The sequence below is a fragment of the Misgurnus anguillicaudatus genome, chromosome 8, assembly GCF_027580225.2.
Source record: "Misgurnus anguillicaudatus chromosome 8, ASM2758022v2, whole genome shotgun sequence".
Taxonomy (NCBI): domain Eukaryota; kingdom Metazoa; phylum Chordata; class Actinopteri; order Cypriniformes; family Cobitidae; genus Misgurnus; species Misgurnus anguillicaudatus.
In genome coordinates, this window is record NC_073344.2 from 25,130,201 (window position 1) to 25,155,250 (window position 25,050).

The 25,050-nt window shown below is 36.7% G+C and overlaps 2 protein-coding genes across 3 annotated transcripts; one reads left to right on the top strand and one right to left on the bottom strand.

The window, feature by feature from the left end:
* On the top strand, positions 1 to 25,050 carry snta1 (syntrophin, alpha 1). The gene is made up of 8 exons (XM_073870536.1): positions 1 to 367; positions 9,881 to 10,066; positions 19,024 to 19,207; positions 19,374 to 19,563; positions 19,646 to 19,767; positions 22,119 to 22,315; positions 22,478 to 22,665; positions 22,750 to 25,050. The coding sequence occupies exons 1-8, from the start codon at positions 82 to 84 to the stop codon at positions 22,840 to 22,842; spliced, it is 1,446 nt and encodes a 481-aa protein (XP_073726637.1). The 5' UTR covers positions 1 to 81; the 3' UTR covers positions 22,843 to 25,050.
* LOC129450564 (uncharacterized) lies at positions 4,955 to 8,561 on the bottom strand. Of its 2 annotated transcripts, none has more exons than XM_055213422.2 (2): positions 8,435 to 8,561; positions 4,955 to 8,134 (listed from the first exon to the last, which is right to left on the bottom strand). In XM_055213422.2, exon 2 carries the CDS (start codon positions 8,030 to 8,032, stop codon positions 5,135 to 5,137), a length of 2,898 nt encoding a protein of 965 aa, XP_055069397.2. In that variant the 5' UTR covers positions 8,033 to 8,134; positions 8,435 to 8,561; the 3' UTR covers positions 4,955 to 5,134. The 2 variants fall into 2 exon arrangements, with proteins under 2 accessions (XP_055069397.2, XP_073726636.1); XM_073870535.1 differs by having other exon boundaries at positions 4,955 to 8,057; positions 8,435 to 8,519.

Below are 25,050 nucleotides of genomic sequence, written 5' to 3' on the forward strand. Positions count from 1 at the left end.
GAGAGTTAGTGAGTGGAGGAGGGGGTGACTGAAGTGAAGTGTCTCGGTGCGGTCCGCTGGTATTTCAGGAATGTGTTGATCATGGCGGCCGCTGTGAAGCCCGTGAAGAGCGGACTCTTGGAGCTGCGCGTTACCGTCGATCACTGGATCCGCGTCCTCGCGACTCTCAGCGGAGACTCGTTCACCGTCAGCCCCGGGGAACATGCGGAAGAATGCGCGAGAAGCGGCGGTCCCGCGCCCGGCGGGGCGCTTAACGGGGATCCGGCGAATCTCAGCGCCTCCCTGGTACCGGACACCATCACTAACGTCAAGAGAACCGTGAAAGTAACTAAACAAGAAGTCGGAGGACTCGGAATAAGTATTAAAGGTGGAAAAAGTTTTGAACTTGTAACTTTTAACCTTTAATCTTTTGTTGAAGTGATACTTTGTAACACAACAGTACAGACAGACGCTGTACAACAATACAGAATGGTCAAGCATATTGTTTGGTTAAAGCTCAAATCATTCATGATAAGGGTGTAGCCTATCCTTTAAAATTATTCATTGTTATTCAGAAGTATTACATGGCTTCTTTCAGACATTTATGGAGTACCATAGTATTTCTTTTTATAACATGGAGTACATAAGCTACTATGTGTAAAAGCAGCTGCAGGCTACACGAAAAGAGTAATTCAGTATCATGCCATAGGCTATAGCAAATGATTTATAAGTGACACTATCACTGTACCAAGATTTTTCCAAAAATGTGTTTCTGTGTTTTTTAGTAATATTGTGACGTTTGGCATTTTTTAAACACATTTCCGAATAATGACTTCTAAGTGTTTTAAACTTGTACATGTAAGAGAAAACTGTGCTGTATGGCAGACAGGAGGATCTATACAGACAACAAAGTCAGCTGTCACACAAACAGCTGTCAAATTAAGTGTCAACATATCATTGTCAAGAATATCATTAAGTCAAGAAACAAAAATGACATTTTAAAAGTTATTCATGGCATTGCCATCACACACGCAATCGTTCTGTCATATCTGTTACATGCAAATATTAAGGATATTTAAAGGTGCAGTGTGTAACTTTTATAAGGATCCTTTGACAGAAATGCAATATAAAATACACAGCTATATTTTCAGTGGTGTATAAAGACCTTTTACTATGAACCGTTATGTTTTTATTACCTTAGAAGAGATGTTTTTATCTATATACACCGAGGGTCCCCTTAACATGGAATTCGCCATTTCTACAGAAGCCCTTAAAGGCGGAGTCCACGATGTTTGAAAGCCAATGTTGATATTTGAAATCGGCTAAACAAACACGCCCCTACCCCAATAGAATCTAGACCTTCTGTTGATAGACCCGCCCCACACATACGCAACCCGGCAAGGATGTCGGTTAGTAGACACACTCCTTACTGCTGATTGGCTATAAGTGTGTTTTGGCAGTCGGCCCGTCTCCTTTTCCAAAGCGTTTTTCAAACATCGTGGACTCCGCCTTTAACGGACAAACTTTTTTTTACTAAGTTGTCTCCGAAGATGACATGTTTGTCTGGTGGCGCCTACCGTAGCTTCTCTATGCGTTTGGGTAAACAGTGGACTGAAACGTTGGTTGAAATTCGTAACCTCACGACTAGATGCCACTAAAATTTACACACTGCACCTTTAAGCTGTTTAATTACATGTAAAACTCAACATGTATGTATGTCTGTGTGCAAGTGTGAGATAAGTAAGGAATAATTGACGACAGGCCATTGAATTATAAAAAAATAATGCACACCCAAGGTGGTATCCGTGGGTGTGCATTATTTTCGAATAATTTAAAGGACTGGAGTCTATTATTTCTTTTCGGTTACCACAAACATTGCTCTGGTGCCTATTTTTAAGACATTTGACAAGTTAGGTGGGCGGTTTACTGAAAAATAATCAACATACATGGAACATTTCCCAGCCAATCAGAATAAAGCATTCAACAGACCCGTGGTATAACTCGACATAATGTACGGTTGTTAGACATTTTTAGCAGTTGAAAAGACTTCAACAGAAACTTTAACCCCTTAGCGTTTCAATGTCGAAGGAACACTAAATTATTTGACAAATAATAACCCTAACTCAAAAACAAAAAGCTTAACATGTCACATATCTTTGGAAAGCTGAGATTCTTGTGATTTAAATGATATAATCCCTCAACACAGGTACAATTAGTGTCAGTTTTTTTCCAAAATGGTGATTTGCTAAGCAATATAAGGTGATTTTACAACATAAAGTCTTAAAATTTGTAATGCATACTTTATGTCCTCTTATCTATGATACATGCAGTTGCGGTGAAATTTACTAGTTGGTTTGTGCTGGGGGAGGGCATTTGCACCCCTGTACCAACAGCTGACCAGAGAATTACCCATCATGCTCAGCGGCCTGTCACTGGCTTAAGATGAAAGCTGTAGAATGAGAGCAGAGGGAGAAGTATGGTGCTGTTTATTTTAGGGAACGAGAGAGAGAAAGATGACCTTGCTCTAAGTCTATATTTACTGTGGTGCGAGTCTTCAGGCCTGTCGCCCTTTCACTTGTGAACACCCTTAGAAAAAACTCTTGACAACATCTCTTCTCTTTTATTTATTTGTATATTGAATAGGCTGTTTAGCAGTTAACCTAAAATCATCATTTAATTTATTTAATTTAATTCATTCATTAGTTTACAAAACATAGTAGTGCTGGATTATTGCAGTATTATTGAAATAATAGCCTGTGTGTGATGTAGGCTCCTGGTTATCATGGTTAGACCGGATCGATTGTAAATGTGCTGAGTAAGGACTTTTACACATGAGTGTTTCTATGGAAAGTGTGACACACAGCGATGTATTTGCAGATGAATGATGTAATCTGTTGAAGGTCGGCACATTGTGGCTTTAGTGTGTTTGTGTTGGATGTCCCGGCAGGGGCTGAAGAGTAAAAAATGATTGATTGATGACGTGTTGAGACTCAATCAAAGACCAAAAGGGTTGCCAACAATATCTGTCAGGAGTCGACCACCCACCCGCATCGCATGTGTGTCACACATGTGTCCTTAAAAGTCAAAGGTCACTGAAAAGAGCTTAATGGTGAGGAGTGCCAAACCATTAGACATGTTTTGACTCAACTTCCTGTTTCGAAGGAAATAGACAATTAGACAATGTCATGTTAATACACTGTAAAAAATTTGCTGTAATTTTGCAGCTGGTTGCCAGTAACTTACTGTAGAAGATAAAGTCTAAAAATGTTTTTATGTTCATTAAACTTTGAACAAAATGTTGCCAGTAAATAACATAAATGTAAAATCTACGGTAAGTTACTGGCTAGTTGCCAGTAATACCCAGTAATACTGTAATTTCTACAGAATTTTTTTACAGTGTATATTTGCATGTTTGATTATAAGGATGTTTTTTAATACCCTTGAACTATAATATAAGAGTAAGATTATGAGCAGCAATACCAACTTCTCTCTCTCTCTCATGAATCCATCATGGAAGTGACTTAAATTGCAATTCATCGACTGGCCACTAGAGACAGGCAATCCCATAGACCCCTTATGTTAAAATGCCCAATTCGACATAGGGTTGCACAATATATTAAAAAAAATTATAGTTATCGTGATAACAGTATATGCAATATCCATATTGCAGAGAGTTGTAATAACTTTATTTTGCATAATATCATTTGTGTGTTTGCATGCTTAGATTGTCCAAATTAGGGGCCTTAATAATAAATACACGCCAAGTAGGTCTTATACTGTTTAACAATTGACACAGGTGCAAATTTGAACCTAAGGACTCAAAGCAGAGAGCAGTAAAATAAATTTGGCAGAGACGAGCGAGGAAAACAACAGCGACCAACTTATGCCTAAAAAACACGGTACTCCTGAAATAGTTTTTTTTTTGCCTAAATTAGATTTAATTACATCAGAAGAATATGCATTACCTGGTTATTTCTGTATGATAATTACATATCTAAATGATTAAAAATATTAGCTTATAAAATAGCATTTATCTAGGAAAGTGAATGATATATAGCATGAAATACCGTTACCAAAACAATCAACAGTAGAATTGCATATTTTCTCAATATCGTGCATCCCTAACTTGACAATAGAAAAAATATGTTTACAGCTTGGTACAAAAAGTGTTTTTTGTTTATATAGGTAATTTTGTACAGCTGTGATGGGGTGAAGTTAAAAAAAACCCTAATATAACCCTTTAAAAAAAATTATATTAAGTCTTAAAGTTCTGCATAATTAAAGGCGGGGTGCATGATCTCCGAAAGCCAATTTTGACATTTGAAATCACCTTAACAAACATGCCCCTACCCCAATAGAATCTGGACCTTCTTTTGATAGACCCGCCCCACATATACACAACCCAGGCAACAATGTTGGTTAGTAGACACGCCCCTTACTGCTGATTTGCTACAAGTGTGTTTTGGTACTCAGCCCGATTCCCTTTTCCAACGTGTTTTTCAAAAATCATGCACTTCACCTTTAAGGGCGTGGCCACTTGAGTGACAGGTGGATTGCTGCTGCTGTCGCTATCGTCGAGCTAGGTGGTCATAATTTCAGCAACCAGTCACCTTAGATCCACCCATGCCCCGCCTCTTTGCCCATTTGTGGTTATCCGTGAGTAACGTGTGATGACGCGCTGCCAAGATGGCACAGTCAGCTTCGCTCACATAAATGCACCTCAGAAACTCATGGGTGACATCACGGACAGCCCGCCCATTGTATTATACAGCCTGTAAATCAAACCAAACTAACGTACTGTATTTTATATTATATTAGTTTGTTTTAAAATGTTTAAAACTCAATGTAGCAATCTGACGACTTGTTCGATATACCTGCACAAACTAGTTTGGTTTTGTAGAACTGGTGGAAATGGTTAGACTGTTCACTAAGTTAACATCTCATTAACTCTTTTATCACTATAGATGCTCAAAGTGTCTACATACATTATAAATGTGGGGCTGTGTTAAAAACTTAATTGTGTTTTATTAAACAGAAATTGAATGCAGACAACAAACCATAACAAGACCTGATGATTAGTCTAAGTTGAAATAATGTTTTATTTGCATTGACATTACTGTTGTTATAATGGTGAGAACATCTCATGCTTTGATCTCTAAAAATGACCTTTGTCTTGTCCAGACAAGATCTGTGTTTCTTCCTCCATGGTCTCTTTTGTCTCGATGGCCAATTTAAGTTTCTGCCAAAAGGGTCTCGTATCTGTTCCCGGTTTGGGCCACTGCAGATAAGTTTGTTTCTTAACCAGCTTCCGCATTCTGTAATATGGGGAAAGTTGGTGTATGGGAATATCCTCGAGGAAAACTAAAATCAAAACGTCTTTCTTTTCATCAAAAAGCCTGTAGCTGGCCAACTGAATCTCGTGTGAGCACCAAACGCTTTTCAGATAGTTCTGTGTGATCAGACAAACGGTTTTGCGACTGTTGTATATTCCGTCTACGATGTTGTCGATGATGGGCTTGCCCGGTTGGAAATCTCTGTGATGTATACACAGTTTCAGACCATGTTGACCCTCCAGGTTTGGTACGAGCTCCTCCAGAACCCAGGGCTCCTCTCGAACGTTATAGGAAATGAAGGCGTCGAATTGGAAGCGGGGTTGATTTTTGGTTTGCCTTCTCTTTCTGTCATTGAGGAAAGCTAAGAAGAGATAATACGCGTAGACAACCTGCCATTTTAGGAAGTGGTAGATGAATAAAACGACCAGAGTGAAAATCGTGACAGAAGAGCTGCAGATGAAGCAGATGTTGTCGTAATTGATGTTGCAAGATTCCGTATCAAAAGTGTCCAGAGTCGAACCGCTCAAAGAAAGAGGGTAACGACATCTGTACCTGTTCAGGTAAACCACCTGAGTGTCATTGTTTCTGATGGCCCAGTCGATGAACCAAGCGTTATTGCATTCACAAGCGAAGCTGTTGTTCTGCAGATTGAGGATCTTCAACTGAGGAAGGGACTGGATCACGGTTCGGTTTATCAGCTGTAAGTCGTTCACGCCGGCCTGTAGAGTCATAAGATTGCTGAGATTCGCTTCCATTAAGAAGTCCAACGTCTGAAGATGAGTTTGGCTCAGTGTAAGTTTACTTAGTCCAGGTATTGGATGAAAAAGCATGGCTGTTAGGGCGTTTCTGTCTGCAAAATTATTACTAGACAAATCCAAAATGTTAAGATTGGTTGTGTGACTAAATGTGTCGTAATGCAAGTATTCTAAATTGAGATTACCAGAAAAAAAGACTTGTAAATGTTTCAGACCTTTCAGAAAGTTCGAAGGCATGTGCTGTAAACCTCGACGCTGACTGTTAATAAGCAACAATCTCAGTTCACTTAAAGAAACAAACGGTGGATTTGGTAGCTCGTCGTGACTCTCGTATGAGAGATAATTGCTGTTCAAATTCAGTTTCTGTAGCTTGCCTAAATTAGAAAAGATCGAGTTGTTTAATGTTTTTCTGTTGATTTTGTTTGATGAAAGTTGAAGCTCTACTAAATTCATCATTCCTGCGAAACCACGTGGATGAATGTTTAATATTTGATTATCTGCAAGGTTTAAGACCAGAAGGGAGCGTAATGCTTTGAATGCGTTTTTTTCGATAAAACTTAACTTGTTTTTCTTCAAATCCAGGTACCTTAGATTTCGGGGGCCAAACGTAAAGACCTTCTTGACTGTTATCAACCTGTTACTGTCCATAGCAAGCTCATCTAGATTTTTTAAATCCTTAAATAGACATGCCTTGATCCTCACAATTCTGTTCTTATACAGGTACAGTACCCGTAATTGTGTTAGATTTGCAAAATCAGAACATTTGACTGGTTGAGTGTTGTCAAAGTAGTTTAGATGAAGATCGAGTATTTGTAACTTGGGAAGGTGTTGAAGAGTTTGGTTCAGTTGCATCAGTTTGTTATTTTGAAGGCGTAACTCTGTCAGGTTTTGTAAACCTTCAAAAGATGATCTGTACATTGTTGATATTTTATTGTTTCTTATGTGTAACTCATTCAGGAAAGCACATGGTCTAAATATGTCATTAGTTATTACCGACAAACTGTTTTCTTCAAAGTGAAGACCTCTCAGTTGCGGAGAACAAGCCTCCTGTAAAGTTTGCCGTACTTTCGAGCCCTTCAGATGATCTAATCCAATCCAGGTAACAGAGGAGAAACTCTGCATTATACCACCCAGTTGTTCCTGCGAAATATAATTTTTGCTTAAATTAAGAGTCTTGACGGTGTTAAGAAATGCTTTGTCTGAAACGACCCACTCCAAAGATCCTTGGTAGAAACAGTTCGACAAGTCCATGGACTCAAGGCTAGGAAAGATGTTTTCTGTTATCTTAATCATCCTCAATGGATTCTGAGATATATCAAACTTTTTCAAAGCATGGAGTGTTGATGGGACATCACTCGAGTTGAAAACCGTGAAGTCGTTGTTTCCCAAATATAGTTCCTCCAACAAAGGTGCTCGAAACACAGCGTCGAGTCTGGAAATGTGACCTAACCTGTTTTTAGTCAAATTTACAAATCTCAAATTGAAAAGAGATACAAAAGACCGATTCTCTATCGTCTCAATAGAATTTGAGTCGAGACTTAATCGAGAGAGATTGATGAGACCAGTAAGCATATCTACTGTTACAGTTTTTAATTTGTTATTGGAGAGGTTAAGCTCCTCCAAATTTCTCGAGCTACTGAACGCGTTGCCTTGTATTTCAGATATCCTGTTGTCAGATAGATTTAGGTTGATCAGATTTGACAGTCTGATGAAATCGCCTTGAAGAACGCTGGTGATGGAATTGAAAGAGAGATCCAGAAGGATGGTGTTGTTGGGGAGGGGTATAGGAACGTGTCTGTAGCCCATCCTATTGCACAACACCTTAGGATTACCAGAGTGTCTGAAGGGGTAAGGGATCGTGCAGTTGTTAAATGAAAATCCATCAGATGGGATGACGTGAATGCAGAAGAGCAAAACTAGAAAACTTGCAGGATGTTTGCGAAGCGGAACACTTTTTCCACACATACTTTTTGTTGAAAGTCTTCTTAGTCTAAAGAATAAGAGCACAAGAGTCACAAGAGCAATAAAAAGTATCACTTCCTTATTTTTTCACAGTTTCTTCTTTCCCTGTAAGACACATTTTAGTTTTTTAATGGAAGAGAGTACTTTACAACACTTTAAAACGTTAATAGTGTTAACACATTTAGAAAAATAGATATGTAAGTCTTAAAAATTTTCATTAAAAATTTTCAAAGTTTCATTGTATGATGAAGAACTGCAAACAAGACATTTATGATGACACGCACAATCTAGTTTGTCTAGTATATAATTGGAGTAGATTATATGAAAGTATAGTGTAAAATGAACTTAAAAATGCAATAAATAAACATTATCATCAGTATTATGAATAAATGTGCAAGACTATACCTTAAAGGTCCATATACTCCAGCTGCAGACAAATAAAACCAAGAGCGGTTAGCGTGTCTGAACGTATCTGAGATGTTTCCTCTGAGATGATAATATGGACTGCTCGTAGGCATAAATTGTAATGATTTCAACATCACTCATGGTGACTGTGTAAACCACTTTCAACACGTGACCACGTTGGATAAGGTGATTTTTACAAAAGATTCACAAAATGCCTTCCAGGAAATTTTCTTCTAAAAATATATAAACATACAAATATATCAAATGAAATAACAGACCCTATGCTTTCAAACAAAAAACAAACAAACAAACAAACAAAACAGGAAAAAAAAAACGTTTCATCCTATCTATATTTTTTCTCTGCTTATAAATTCTTAAATATTCCGAGCCCCTAAAAAAAATCTAAAGTTTAGTTTCATGTGCTCACGCGAAACCTTCATGTGCAAAATTTAAAAAAAAATTGTTTCGCGTGCACGTGAAACTATTGCGCGAGCACGAAACTTTCACGTGCGAACGCGATAGTTTCATGTGTGCATGCAAAACGAAACTTTATTTAATTTTTGCTCCATGTCCAGTTAGTGGCTCCGTACAAATATGGTAATTTTTCTTAAAAATATATTTTTTAGCAAAAAGCTGAAATAATTGAATTTTTTGTGAAGGAATTTTGTTAGAGATCAGATTCAGGATGTTAAAAATTTCATAAATTGGGTAACACTTTTTATGCAAATGTTTTCTCTTAATTGATGAGATAACTCATCAATGATGAGGAAAGAGTTAATATTTTTATTGTGTGTTTTTTTTATAATAATGTACTCGAGGTTGTGCTGTATATCATGTCTAGAACTCATGGTTGAAGGAGTTGCATTGCTTAACAACTTATTCATGAAACAGCACAGCCACTTGTATCTTATTGCTTACAAATACATCACAAATCATTTTTTTATTATTTTGCTTCACATTATTACTTCACATTATCAGACGGCACATTAAAATGATTGATTCTGATTGGCCAGTTGCAACATTTTAAGGTATGAGATAAAAACCGCTCAAAACTCGTAAGTCATAACACACAATAACCCAAATGCTGCAAATCATTTTGACAGGTACAGTTTAATATTACACAAAAATTAAATATAAATATGTATTTTAATAACATTTATGACATTATATTTATAAATAATTAAACCAAATAGTGTGTTTATGACATTTGAACGTCTTGTCTTATCTTAAAACCGAAAGTAAACGGGTTTTCCTCACAGAAGGTCTGTGTTAAAAATGAGAAAATAAAATATTTAAAATCAATATTTATTGTTCCTTACCTTACTTATGAGGTAAATAGCTGTGTAATAAGCAGGATAACGCACAGGCAGCAGGTTGTTATCGTGAAATAATACTTGATAAACTTCTTTTACCACATCATTTACCATGATTTTAAATGTTTTAAAGGTGGAAAGGAGAATAAGATGCCCATTCTCATCTCAAAGATCTTCAAAGGGCTCGCAGCAGACCAGACGGCCGCTCTTTATGTCGGCGATGCGATATTGTCAGTAAACGGCTACGACCTGAGAGAGGCGACGCACGACGAGGCTGTGCAGACCCTGAAGAAAACAGGCAAAGAAGTCATTCTGGAAGGTACACATGACACTATAGATGAGGTTCATTTTGGTAAAATTAACAAGTGCGTCCCCTTTGTGAAATCCATGAAGGGGTGGTATAAATGTAAAAAAAAATCTCTGGCTTTCAGTTCCTCTTCCAGTGCAGGACCCATGCTTTTATTGTCTCGTATTGTCTTTGTCATCACAGCGGTTAAATATGTTACTATGAATCTAACTTGAATTTCTATGTAATCTTTTTTAAGGGATTGAGCAGTTAAAGTTTATGTATATACAGTATATAATTTGACTCATGATGACAGAATTGTAATTTTTGGGCGATCTATCCTTTTAAACACTGATCATAAACATCATCAGGGTTTTCTCTCAGATTTCTCCTCAGAGACACTGCTTATGCTGTGAGGTTGTGTACATTTATGACGTACACTATTTTGTTTAAAGAAAGTTTGGAGATTTTACTGGAAAATGAAAAAAAAAATACTGAAAAAGGAAATTATATTTTTTAGTTTGTTCTTTTGTGTGAATGATGGCTATGAGAGTGTTTTGGCAAGCTGGTACAAAGTTTTCAGTTCTTTATCTAAAAAATATATATATGTTGTGAATTAAGGGACTTTTTTCACTTAGTTGCGTCCATGTCCAAAGGTCTTGCACTGCAAAAAATGAATTTCTTAGTACTTTTGTCTTGTTTCTAGTATAAATAGCTAAGAATTCTTAAATTGTGATATATTTACTTGGTCAGCAAAGTGGCTTAAGATATTAAGTCTTATTGAAATAAATCAAGAGGTTTAGGCTTAAAACACATAAAAATATTTGCCAGTGGGGTAAGAAAAATAAACTTCGGCTCGTTCTGGTTCTTCATTCTGATTGGTTGAAACGTGATCTAAGCCGTGATAAAATTCCCCCGGTAACCCCAAATGCAATAAACCCCGCGAAGCAGTGGGGTTACAGTGCATTTTATAACAGCTAAGGGGGTCCGCTTCGCGTCGTGCCTAACAACGCCCCTTAGCTGTTATAACTCATATTACTGGTAACCCCACTGCTTCGTGGGGCTTATTGCTTTATTAATTCCAGTTTCAATTTAATACAATAAACTTAATTTAGGTTTATTTTTCTTACCCCACTGGCAGATATTTTTATGTGTTTTAAGCCGTAACCTCTTAAATTTCATAATTTCATTCAGTAAACAAGACTTCTTTTTTAAGTAAATGTATCTCAATATAAGAATTCTTAGATATTTTTGTCTTGTTTTTAGTAAAAATATAAAAAAATCTTAAATTAATATGTTTTTTCTTTATGAGCAAAACGACACAAGAAAACAAGTCCAGACTTTAGAACAAAAATATCACATCTAATAGACCCTGTGCACAAAACAAGCAAAAAATCTGCCAATGGGGCAAGCAAAAAATCTTTTTTCTTAAACACTAAATTCAAGAAAAATTCATGAAAAATTAGCCCATTGGCAGATTTTTTTGCTTGTTTCATGCACAAAATCACTTCAATTTGATATTTTTGGTCTAAAAACTAGTTATTTTCTTTGGTCTGTTTTCTCATCAAGAAAAAGCATCTAAATTTAAGAATTTTTTGATATTTTTACTGAAAACAAGACAAAACTACTAAGAATTTTTTTTCTTGAAAATCATTTTTTGCAGTGTGCACTCATTTCTTAAATATCAACATTACAACCTGACATAAAGTCAGCCTGTCTAGATCATTCTGATATCATTTTCTTTTCTATCTGCCTACAAAATAATCACACATCTCTATGAAAGAGAGAGAGAGAGAGAGAGAGAGAGAGAGAGAGAGAGAGAGACCAGATGTGGGTTATCATACAGAGTTTGGAAGCATAAAAATTCTTGTCATCCACTGCAGCTTTTCCAAGCATGACAAGATTACATGCACGCACGCACGCACACGTCTGTCTGTATGTCTGTCTATGTTTTTGTCTTTTTTCTATTGATATATATAAAGTGATATGCAAGCAATGTTGACCCAGAAACATCTCTCTTTTAGCAGTATCAAATCGAGCTACATACATTTTAGTAATCCACACAGACTATATTTAATCTTATCTGATGTTTAATATCCAAGTCTGTGAAGCTGAAATTGTATTTCAGACGTGTTATTCAGTACATCTCTCTCATTTCACTGAACGGTTGAAAAGTCCTTACAGTCCTGCAGACTTCATGCTTGAGTACAGATTGAGCTTTTCCACTTAACTAAATTAAAATCTCAACCCTTTTAAGAGTGTTTTATAGCACAGTGAAAGTGAAATATTCACTCTACATGATGACGTTTCTCTCTGCTCAGAGTTCGGAATATTAAAAAAAAGATTCTGTATTTGTCACTTTTCAACACAAGCTGAAAATCTACAACATATTACATGATAATCTATAGACACACATTGCTTTTATAAAACTTTTTTATGAATATAAGAATACTAAGAAGACAAATACTAGAGCCAGAAAGTATCATTGTATAATATAGAAAATATCTGAAAATATTTTTTATCCAGATAAAGGAGTTTAACTGCATTGATGTCAGTGTAATATCTTAGTGAAGTTCACACAGGTGTATAACATGTGAAGTTTAGTACATTAATTATACACATCATATATTAATGGTCCACAGACACAAATGTCAGTGATTTTTGTTTTCATTTTCACAAACATCCAATATATTTATGTCAAAAGAAGTCTGAATATTCAGTCTCCCTTTAAAATGTATGAGTAATGATGCTTGCTTTGATTATTTCTTATGCATTGACATTCCAACAAGCAGATGCTTTTATTCACACATTTATGACACTGTGTCTTTCAAACTTTTCGAGGCCGCTGTACATGCATTAGTTCAACCGTTTGCTGTGTGATTTCAGAAACATTTTTGCGTAGGCACCCGAGCGACATTCCGGGCACAACATGCTTCGGGAGTCAACGAGTAGCCAATCAGACAGATTCTTTATGCTCCCACGGCAACCGGATGGCATGAATCTCCGCTGCTGGGAATTGTTGTCTTTGACGTGACTGCAGAGTTTTGTGTTTGCCCAATGAGGCAGCGGGAGAAGTGTCAGACTTTCATCTGATCCGGGCCTCTGTACCTGGAAACCGCCGAGCGAACCGAACAACCAGAAGAATCTGTAGCTCGTCTGTTCTCAGACGCTAATGTGCTGTCTGTCTCAAAGCTTCGTAAATGATGCAGAACAGGCAGGAATGCTCACATTTAGATAACAGACAGATTTATATTCAGAAGAGGATTTATACCCTATTTTCTTTGGTTTTAATTTCTTCTTCACTGTGTCTACAACCTTACACAGAGAGAAGAAAGACTGTTGAGAAACCTGAAGAGAAACTGTGATGCTTAGTGTTGACTTGAGCTCTTATGAGGCGTACACACCAAACGCGAATTCAACGATTTGCCGTATTAGATTACATACAAAGTCAATAGGGTGGCCATTCGTGCCAGTTCCGCCGGACACGTCCCGAACATGTTTTTGGGTTCGTTCTCCGGAAGTCGTGTTGCTCGACCGCATACGTCATCAAGGTTTAATATTTCGGGTTTAATTAAAGAAAAGCAACCGTTACATTTCAAGGTAAGAACGAAACTACAATGATTGTATGTCTTAAAAGAAATAAATCTTAATTTTCTAATGTATTTTAACTGAAATGTGAGAACCTTGAACCGAGAGCAACGTGACTTCCGGAGAACGAACTCGAAAACATGTTCGGGACGTGTCCGGCGGAACTGGCACGAATGCCCACCCTAAAAGTCAACGCTAAGACGTGAGTAGACGCAAAGTCGCAAACCCGTGTGAGGCGATGCAAATAGCACGAGGCAATGTGAATAGCGCGAATTGGATGGCAAGGTCTTTTCGCAAGTTGAAAATATTCAACTCAAGCGAAAAATTTGCATGACACAAAGTTAAATCCCGTGAGAAATCTAGAGCGAGGAATGCGATGCTACGTGTTTGGTGTGTACATAGCATAACTGTGCATTCATACCAGATGCAAAAGAAGCGAATAAGTTGCGCTATTTGCACGTAGTTGGGCACGAATACACTCAATTTGTCGGCTTTAGCTTGCTTGTAGTCTCAATATATATAGCTCAAATTGAGTATAGAATGTTTTTTACAACTTACGAGATTGTCCGACCTCCTCATTTACTTTTTCTTCCAAGCAAGATCCTTCTTATTCCTGTTTCTATAAAAGTACGAAGATGTGTCGTACAGCTGCGGGTGTCCACATACAATGACAATGATTTTGTCCTCAATTGTTGTTTTGTATTTCTGCCTGCACTCGCTACGTCGTGATCACATCACTACTAGAGCTCCCGATTGGTTAACGCTGCGCAAATATCCGCCAAAGTTTAGATTTTGCGTGATTTGCGCGAATCATGTGGCGTGACTCACGTGTTACTGTGGGTTTACACCAGACGCGAGTTCAACGATTTGCGCGAGTAGATTACATACAAAGTCAATGCAAAGATGCGATCAGACCCGTCTTCGCGTGGGGCGATGTCAATGACGCGACATGCCTCAAACGTGTCTTCGCCCAAGTTGAAAATCCCGCGAGTAATCTAGAGCGAGTAACGCAATGCCCCGCGTTTGGTGTGTACGTAGCATTATGCACGTCAAACGCTTAAGTCGTGCCGTATCATTCGTGTGAATCAGGAAGCTATCGAGTCTTTGCATTGACTTCACATGTAGATCACTTGCGCTTAACGCTTCATTCGCGTCTGGTATGAACACACCATTATAGCTCTTGAGACTTACTGGTGAATTCGTATGAAGGATATCTCCATCTGCTTTTTATTCAGACATATTGTTGTGTCTGGAGAACAGTGGAGATATAATAGTGTCGCTACTATGCCCTTTGCAAACATGAGGTTTGGTTGAATTGATATCATCCAGAGATGAGTTTTTTTTCCAGCTGTCACCAGTATGGAGATCACGGCTCTCTCTGTTCTGAAGCTTAAAACAAAACATTTCTCTTTAAAGTCAACATAAAAAGATTTTCGCAGCACATTTAATTTAACAGTGCAAAACTTTGCCGATCCTGCTCCACTATCTCCACCCAACACTTTCCTGTCATCTTTCTACTACATCTAATTAAAGACATAAAAGTCCTTAAAATATAATTTTAAAATAAATTAGATACATTTTATTTTCATGTTTTCCCTTTATGTCCTAGATGACACTGTGATGAAATGGACAGCAAACCATATTGAGCCTAAGTTGGTTGGCTGGTTTTAGTTGGTCTCCCAGCCTGATTTTAGCTGGTTTAGCAGGCTGGTTTTAGAGAGGTTTTTAACTGGTCTTAGCTGGTCAGCCTGGAAGACCAGCTGACCCACCAGTTTGACCAGCTATTTCCATCATAAACCAGTTAAGACTAGCTAACCAGCATAGCCAAGCTGGTTTCAATTTTTGGGTGGTCTTAGCTGGTCAGGCTGAAAGACTTAGGCTGGTTTTAGTTGTTTTTTCAGTAGGTAATGTAAACTTGTGTCTCATCTAAAGTTTCCTAAGAGATCTTTATTGTGCCTAAAAATTTGATCAGATACAAAAAAAAAAACTTTAAATGCTGTGCTATACAAATTAAACTAATAGTTCTGATCTACTCTATGTATATACTTTATATATGTGTGTGTCTTTAAATACAGATTTTTCCTTAAGAATTTTTAAGTGAACATCTTGAACAGTATATATAATGCATAATTTAAATCTCTATTGAGTCTCTGACTGAGAAACCACTATAATGTTTCTGGGAAATGCATATTGCATAGCAATTTTAATTCCACAAAGGCCATTTAGTATCAGACGTGAAGGGCTTTTGTGCTGACGGAGTCCTCGCCTCTATAAATAGTTCCTGAAATCCTCTCATCTAAAAGTCTGACTGGGAAGTGTTGTGTTGATGTGATTAATGTTTACTTTGAGACGACTGAATACTGGAATTACAAGAATACAGGAAAAATATGTTTTAACGGTATCTGAAGAAACTCACAACAAGTTTAAAATGTTTTGAAATGATTTTAGTTAGTGTGTTTAAGAAGTGTGTGTATACAGATCTGCTGTGTGTGTGTGTGTGTGTGTGTGTGTGTGTGTGTGTGTGTGTGTGTGTGTGTGTGTGTGTGTGTGTGTGTGTGTGTGTGTGTGTGTGGCCAGCAGGTGAAGACAGCATGTTTGAAAATACAAAATGTGTGTGTGTGTGTGTGTGTGTGTGAGAGAGAGAGAGAGAGAGAGAGAGAGAGAGAGAAAACTGTCAAATGTACTTACTGTACAAATGTATTTATAAACCAGAGAGAGAGACTAGGGTGTGTTTTAATGAAACTCTATCATCCCCCATAGTGGCGTCTTCTATTTATAACCATTATGTGTGTTTGTGTGTGTGTGTGTGTGTGTGTGTGTGTGTGTGTGTGTGTGTGTGTGTGTGTTTGTGTGTTTGGTGTGTGTGTGTGTGTTTATAATCTAGTGTCTCTTAAATTACAGTGTGTAGTAAAAAAGTTTATTTACATGTTGAGCTCAAACTTTTATTTCTGTCTGTGTGTTAGCAGAAGATGTTATTTATTTCTGTGATGTCCCTGAACAGAGCGTGTAATGTTATACAGTGCAATATTTAAGGAATAATTGACGACGGGCCATTGAATTATAAGAAAATATATTATTTTCAAATAATTTAAAGGACCGGAGTCAATTATTCCTCTTATACCACAGTTACCACAAACATTGCTCTGGTGCCTATTTTTAAGACATTTGACAAGTGTGTGCAGTTTACAGAAAAATAATCAACACCCATAGAACATTTCTCAGCCAATCAGAATGCAGCATTCAACAGACCCTTGGTATAAATATTTAGAAATGTTTTTAACAGACATTAATGTGTCACAAACATTGCTGCTCTTTAAAATGTTGATGTTGTGCCAGATTCACAATATTCTTATAAATCATTATGTTAAAAGCACATGTTATGCACATTTTAAAACATGTAATATAAGTCTCAGGTGTGGCTAAAATGTATCTGTCAAGTTTCAGCTTGTTATATCATCTCCAAAATGACCCTGTTTGGGTGGGAGCAAAATACAATGTCCTCATGTGTGTACCTTTAAATGCAAATGAGCTCCAGCTCCTCACCCCCTTACCAAAAGAGTCAGCTTTTGGTAAAATATATGTGATTCCTGTGAATACAGTCTAGGACAAAAGTATCTTTAGTTGCATTTGTGCTACAACGTGCTAACAAACACATTTAGCAAAGTTTTTAGGTAAAAGTAACAAGTCAGTCAGTGGCCATGGGGGGCGGGGCTTAATAAGTGTGACATCACATTAACAAGAGAATCAAAACAGCATGTCTAATAAGACTGCTTTGGTTTAATGAGGATTAAATAAGGTAGTGTTGTTGGGGCTGTCAAACACACATTTACGTCCAAACACCTTGTAAAAGTGCACTTTGCATAATATGTGCCCTTTAAAGGGACAGTAAGTAGGATTAATGAAAATCATTGTCTTTATTCATAAATATGTCCTCGTTGGTGTCAAATGACCTCTGCCAGTGATCTGACTTTTCTTTGTAAGCTTAGAATTTCTTCTCTCTACTTAAATTGAAGGGGTAAGTACAAGGAGGCTTCCATGTCATTCCGCCGTATTGATAAACTATAATAGCAGAGAGAGACAAAAAGTACTAGCCTACCAATGCGTTTCCACAACGCGTTTTCGCTCAGAACACATGAACCAGCTGAAACGGAGAAGGAGATCAGTGATTACATAACGGCTACCGTAGTTGCAACACACATTTGGAAAAGCGAGGCGCTAGAGAGCACTGTTCGTTTTAATGCAAAATACAATTTCACCACTAGATGGGGTAAAACCTACTTATTGTCCTGAAATCAGAAAAAAATTAAAGAAATTAGTTTAGAAAAAATGAGTTAGGTGCTCTTTGGTATGGGGTATTCAAAACGTGAAAAAGGGAAATCCAAGGATGTCATTTAGGTGTTTGTTTTTAATGTTATAGCCATATCTAAATAAAGGCTTTTTATATTTTTTGATATATGAAGAGTGCCTTGGATTCCCCTACTTATTGTCCCTTTAAATAAATCTGTGGAAATATATAACATAATATTTATGAGCGCATGCGTAAGAAGAGCCCCCTCCATCACAGCTCATTACTAGGGAACACCTTCCAAAACTTGAGTATTTGAACACGAGTGTTTGTTTACCACCGGCATACACTGTGTCGCGTCAGTGGATTCATTATGTGAAATGATGTGATAATAAACACATAAGACGTAAAGTTAGATCAGACGACGCTACTCCCAGTTCAACTAGCATGTAGCAGACTGGTCACTGCCTTACAACTACAGTACAAGAACAACGTCGATATACCTGAATAACAGTACAACAATAATAATCACTGTTACCTGTCCAGAAGAAGTTTTGCGAACTTTGCGTCTGTCTTGACACCTCTCTGTTCCTTCATTGCTCTCCATTACGTTCTTCTGACAAGTTTCTCCTCTTCTCAGCGACTTCAAAAAAGTTTTTCTTTTGCGTCCTCCTTCGCGTTTCTTCTCTACCGTGGTGCAAATTCGAGGAGGAAAGAAGGATCGACAATGAAAACAAACCGAAACTAAAGACGGAGTTTCATGCGATATGCGCATGCGTCACCCGTGTAAAGTTACTGGAGTGCACACGTCTACCACAAGGAACGTAATGGCAGTGATTGACAAGCGATGACCGCATCAGTGATTGGCTGATGTTTTTAAGGCCCTATCTTGTGCACAGATGACGTATATTAATATTATTACTTTCAGTGAACCTAATAAATAGTCTTTTATCAGTTAGTAAAGACAGTTTCAAGTAATATGTATAAAACAAACATCCTCTTTAGTACCTATAAATATGATTCTGGTTTAAGACCGGTGGATACAAAGACTCCACCAAACCTGATCTACACTACACACATACACACAGAGTAAAAGTCTCTCTCTCTCTCTCTGTAGTGAAGTACATTAAGGAGATGTCAGCGTTTTTTAAGGGTGGATCTACATCTGGTCCTCCTGTTCTTGATTCTCCACCATCGACGCCTCAGAAACAGGTGGACCCTGCTCTTAAAGAGACACGGACCATCCCACTCAAAATGTGTCATGTTACACGCAAACAGTGTCCACCTGATACAGAAGACAGGTAAACACACACGCACGCACACACACACACACACACACACACACACACACACACACACACACACACACACACACACACACACACACACACACACACATTTCTCTCTCACTCTCTCTCTCTCTCTCTTTCTTTCACATTGTTTTTCTATCTCTCTCTGCCTCTGCAGGTATTTTGAGGTTGTCTCATCAGACAGAAAGAAGTCTGTGTTTTTGAGGGCTAAAGATCACGCCATGGCTCAGTCCTGGTACAACGTCATCCAGACGGGAAGTTCAGCGTTATTGTCCGGTGCTAAAACTGAGCTGACTGCGCTGGATCCCAACATGGAAGTCAAACACATCGGCTGGATCATCGAGCAGGTGACCGATACCAGCCGAAACAAATGAGAAACAGATTCACTTCATCTGATGTTTATAGTGGCGTCTGTGCGTGTCTTGTTAGGGTTCAGAGCGGCCGATAGTGGCGGTGTTGACGGACAGAGATCTGTTGCTGTACCCATCTCTACCAGACAGCAGAGAAACTCTAAACAATCCTGATAAGAGCTATCCATTAATAACCACCAGGTACAAAAACAACACATCTGTCATCTACCAGCACATTTACACCTGGACTGTTAAAGTTAACACATAACACAGGTACACCTGTATAATGGACTGCAAAAATGACTTTCTTACTTGTCATATTTGTCTTGTTTTTAGTGCCAATCATAGGCAATGGCATTTGAGTTTGGGGGGCAGTCTGGTCTATCACAGTATCTAAACCTTGCTTTGATTTGTACTGCAAACTAGATCATTAAAATGAATTAAAACATGTTCATTGACTACATTAAAATAACAAAGCTTGAATGTTGGATAAGAATGAAACATGATGATAATAGACAGTTACATACACTGGACCATTATTTGTACTTTTATTAATAATATTAATACTATAATCAGTTAAATGACTTTCACTGTAACCTTTTTTATGCAGTGATCAAATATTGAAGCATCTTAAAGGGGACATATCATGAAAATCAGACTTTTTTCATGTTTAAGTGCTATAATTGGGTCCCCAGTGCTTCTATCAACCTAGAAAATGTGAGAAAGATCAACCCAGTAACTTAGTTTTGGTAAACCATTCTCTGTAAACATGTGAAAAGATAGCTATTTGAAATTTGGCTCCCCTTGTGATGTCATAAAGGGATAATAAAGCCCCTTAATCTGCACTATCCAACCACAGCACTGGCATTTAGTGCTGAGATCAGCTCATTTGCATTTGAAGGGATACACCCAAAAATGGCACATTTTTGCTCGCACCTACAGAGTGGCAATGTTGGCATGTTGTAATAAATTATCTATATGATGTTTTAAGCTAAAACTTAATTCTGGGGACACACCAAAGATTTATTTGACATCTTAAAAACGTTGTGTGAAATGTCCCCTTCAAGTCATAATGAAGTACAGTTTGACAGTAAATATAAACAACAATTATATTAAAGTTAATCCCAGGCTTTATAGAGCTCCACGTTTTAATTTATACAGATATTACTACCAGATAAACAATTGTTTTACAAAGTATCTTAAATTAACATTTTATGTATAAGAATGTAAATGTAAATTAATAATGTAGATTTGTTGTGGAATTTTTTATAAAAATCATTTAGCCAATGGAGAGCCAAGTCCCCCACAAGCTCCGCACTTTCTTGATGAGAAAATAAGTCTAGTTTTTAGACATAAAATATATAAATTTTAAGTGAATTTGTGCTTATAAAAGCTAAAAAAAAATCTGTGGATGGGGTACACTGCAAATAATGACTTTCTTACTTAGTATTTTTGTCTTTTTTCAGTAAAAATATCTAAAAATTCTTAAATTAGAATGTATTTTCTTAATGGAAAATGTATATATTTTTAGAAGAAAAAAATTAAACTGTAAGTAAATTAATGTTTTAAAAAAAAGCAATGGAATAAGAAAAATTGTCTTGAAATAAGTTTACTTTTTTCATAAACAGTTAATTCAAGAATTTTTTCTTATTCCATTGGCAGATTTTTTTGCTTGTTTTAAGCACAAATTCGCTTAAATTTTATATTTTTTGTCTAAAAATTAGTCTTATTTCCCTAGGTCATTTTGCTCATCAAGAAAATACATCTTAATTTTTGAATTTTAAGATATTTTTACTGAAAACAAGACAAAAATACTACGTAAAAGAAGTCAAATTTTTTTTATTTTCAAGAAAACATGTTCTTAGTATTTTTGTTTTGTTTTCAGTAAATATATATCTAAAAATTCTTAAAATAAGATGCTTTTTCTTGATGAGCAAAAAGACCCAAGAAAACAAGTCTAGTTTTTAAACCAAAAATTTTTATTTAAATGATTTTGTGCATAAAAACCAGCAAAAAAATCTGCCAATGGGGTAAGCTATTTTTTTCTTGAATTTAGTGTTTAAGAAAAATGTTCAAGATTTTTTTTGCTTACCCCATTGGCAGATCTTTTGCTTGTTTTATGCACAAAATCACTTTAATTTGATATTTTTGGTCTAAAAACTAGACTTATTTTCTTGGGTCGTTTTGCTCATCAAGAAAAAGCATCTAAATACTGAAAACAAGACAAAAATACCAAGATTTTTTTTCTTGAAAATAATTTTTTGCAGTGTAAGAACATTTTTCTTGAATTTTTCTCGAATAAAGTGTTTAAGAAAAAAGTTCATGATTTTTTTTTGGCTTACCCTATTGGCCGATTTTTTGCTTATTTTGTGCACAAATTCACTTACATTTGATATTTTTTTGTCTAAAACTAGACTGATTTTTTGCAGTGTGGACAATAACCGACCAGACAGAACAGACTATACCATATTTTAATTTGATAAAAAAATCTTATAATTCTTCTCTTTTACATTCTGCTGGATGTCTGTTGTTTGTGTTATATGTGTTGTCAGGCTGGTTCATTCTGGACCTGGTAAGAGTTCATCTTTACATGACTCTGAGCTGACGTTTGGACTGCGGTTGGGCACTAAACAAGGTGTGGAGACTCATCTGTTCAGAGTAGACACGGCTAAAGATCTCTCCACATGGACACATCTGCTGGTGGACGGCTGTCACAGCGCCGCTGAGCTCGTACAAGAAGTCACTACAGGTTAGGTTACACAGCTTATTTTTTTATGAACAGACTGAGATATGGCTTATGAGTTTTTCTGGGTTCATATCGCCCTCTTTTGGCTAAAAGATGTACTATCAAAACTTGATTTCCAGATTTTGACTTTCCATTATTAAAGTGCTCATGATCTGTGTGTTTTAGCCTGTAGCTGGAACGGGAAGTCGTGTCTGTTGAGCGTTCATATAGACAAAGGCTTCTCGTTGTTTACGGAGGAGTCCGGCGTCAAGAGACACGTCCTCCTCCAGCAGCCGTTCGAGCGCCTGCGCATGTCCTCAGACGACGGCGTCCGTATGATGTTCCTGGATTTTGGCAGTCCAGAAGCTGAGATTGTGAGAGAGTTTTTCACTTTTTTACTTTTATTAGTTTGATTTGAGGCCGCAATTTCACTTTCTTTCTGTTCTTGACGTTTTCAGCAACTGGACCTTCACTCCTGTCCTAAAACCATCGTCTTCATCATCCACTCCTTCCTCTCGGCCAAGGTCAAGCGGCTAGGACTGTTGGCATGACGACCTCGCCTCCACAGGTCGATCGCCATGACGACTAAGTGAACGGAGGACCACTGGACAACGAGCCAAACCTTCAGCACAGACTGTCAGGAGTCAGCGTTCAGCGTCTGAAGGCCAAAACTACTTTTCGAGCATTCAATGAAACCTCTCTTTCTTTCTTTTTCTCAAAGGTTTGGCCTTTAAATTGTTTGTTTATTTGTTTGTTTATTACTTAAACCTTTTAAATGTCTAAATACCTGCGTGAACGGCAGTGATAAAAAGATGTCGGCTCGGTCTCAAACTGTATTGTGATGATATTTGAATGTTGTCAGTCGGTTTGAAACCGAGCTGATATTTTCTTTATTCAAGTGTTGTTCTCATCATTAAAGGGCTTTTAGTGTACAGCAGCTGTGAAAAGAAACTCACTAACACAAGTATTAAGGAAAAAGCCTTTAAAGTACATAATAATCTAATATTTTTCCTTTGAATATAATCCCTTTAAACTTGCCACACTTTAAACTCTTGCAATAAATAATGCTGTGGTATCATGATACACTATCAGATGATAATACTGTGGTATTTTGATATATACTACGGTAATGTATTATTTTCATATACCTTAATATTTACATAGTTCTGAGGTGCATCAAAACCACGGAAAACTTTTATAGTCGTCTCTAAAACGACACTGTGGTACAAAACACTGTGGTACATTTTTTGTAAGGGAAAGATAAAAGTGTCTTACAAGTCTCAATTTTGCAAACTTAAAAATAAAACTTTGAGAGAATTATAAATCAGAAAGCATGAAGATGCTTGTACTTACTATTTTTGCAGTATTTCCAGCAACACAGCATGCAAGTTTTCTGTTGTAATGCAGAAATTATTTTCCAAAAAAATACTTAACACTACCAACATCTCACAGAAAGTTGTGTTATAGTCACGAAAAATTAGATTAATTTATTTGTGTCAATGGCACGAAATTCACTTTTTTCTTTTTCGTGTCACTTTACACAAATTTTTATAAATAGTTTCTCGTGTCCATTGCACGACTTTCTTTCTTGTATCATTTTATTTATTTTATTTTTTATTTTTCCCCCTATTTTTAAATCATTGTCACTTGGGGTTGGGGTTGAGATGTCTAAAAATGTAACTGAAAGTGATTCTAAGCCCAACCCCAAGGGACAATGGTAAGAAAATAGGAAAAACATTGAGAAAACAATACCTAAAAGAAACGAAAAAGGAGTCGTGCAACAGACATGAAGAACTATTTATAGAAATTTGTGTTTGTGACACAAAAAATACATTCGTGCTCAAGGCACAAAAAAGCTGAATTTCGTGCCAAGGACATGAATAAATGAATACATTTTTTGTGACTTTAACACGACTTTCCGTGAGATCAGTCTGAACACTACACTGTAAGAAAAGAAATGCAGCATGAAGTTAAAACAACTTGGTTTTGAAAGTCAATTCAACCTACTATTTAGAGGTTTTTTGACTTGAAAAAGTTGACATAACTTATAAAAACAAGTTGAAATTGTTTAACTTAATTTGTTAAGTTAAAGTAACATGAAAATATATGTTGATTTGACAAAAATGCTGCATTTTTAGAGTGTATGTGATGTATCCCACAATGCATTGCGCTCATGAATCTTCCATTTTCTGTGTGATAAAAACAGAAGTCATCTTTTATAAAACATTAAGAAATATTTGACATATAAGTCAAGATTTGTTTTAATGAATGAAAGAATTCTGAATCAAACATGTCACATACCTGTGTGTTATTACACAGCATATTAATGTTTGTTGCATAAATCATACTTTTAACACGTAAGTCGCCTTTCGTTTTGTTCAGTTTTAGTTATTTTAAGTTTGAATCATCTATATAATATTGGATCAGCAGTATGCCATTTTGTTTTAAGCCTTATTGTTTAAGTGCATTTTGTTGCCTTTGAAAGAATTTAAGTTTGATTCCCACTTCATTGTAACCATAACCAGATGAGTATGAGTTTTCCATTTACAGAGGAACGTTTAGATGAAAATGTCCCGATGTGAAGTGGAAAATCCTTTCTGTGGCCTTGCTAAACTCTACTAAAGTTTAATATATAATTCATGCTATATTCAAACTAGGTTAGCTTTAAAAAGAAAATCATATTATATCCTTATTTAAACAGAAGAGTGCCTTCTAGGGTTGTTTGTATATACAATTGCAATAAATATAACTTGACTTTA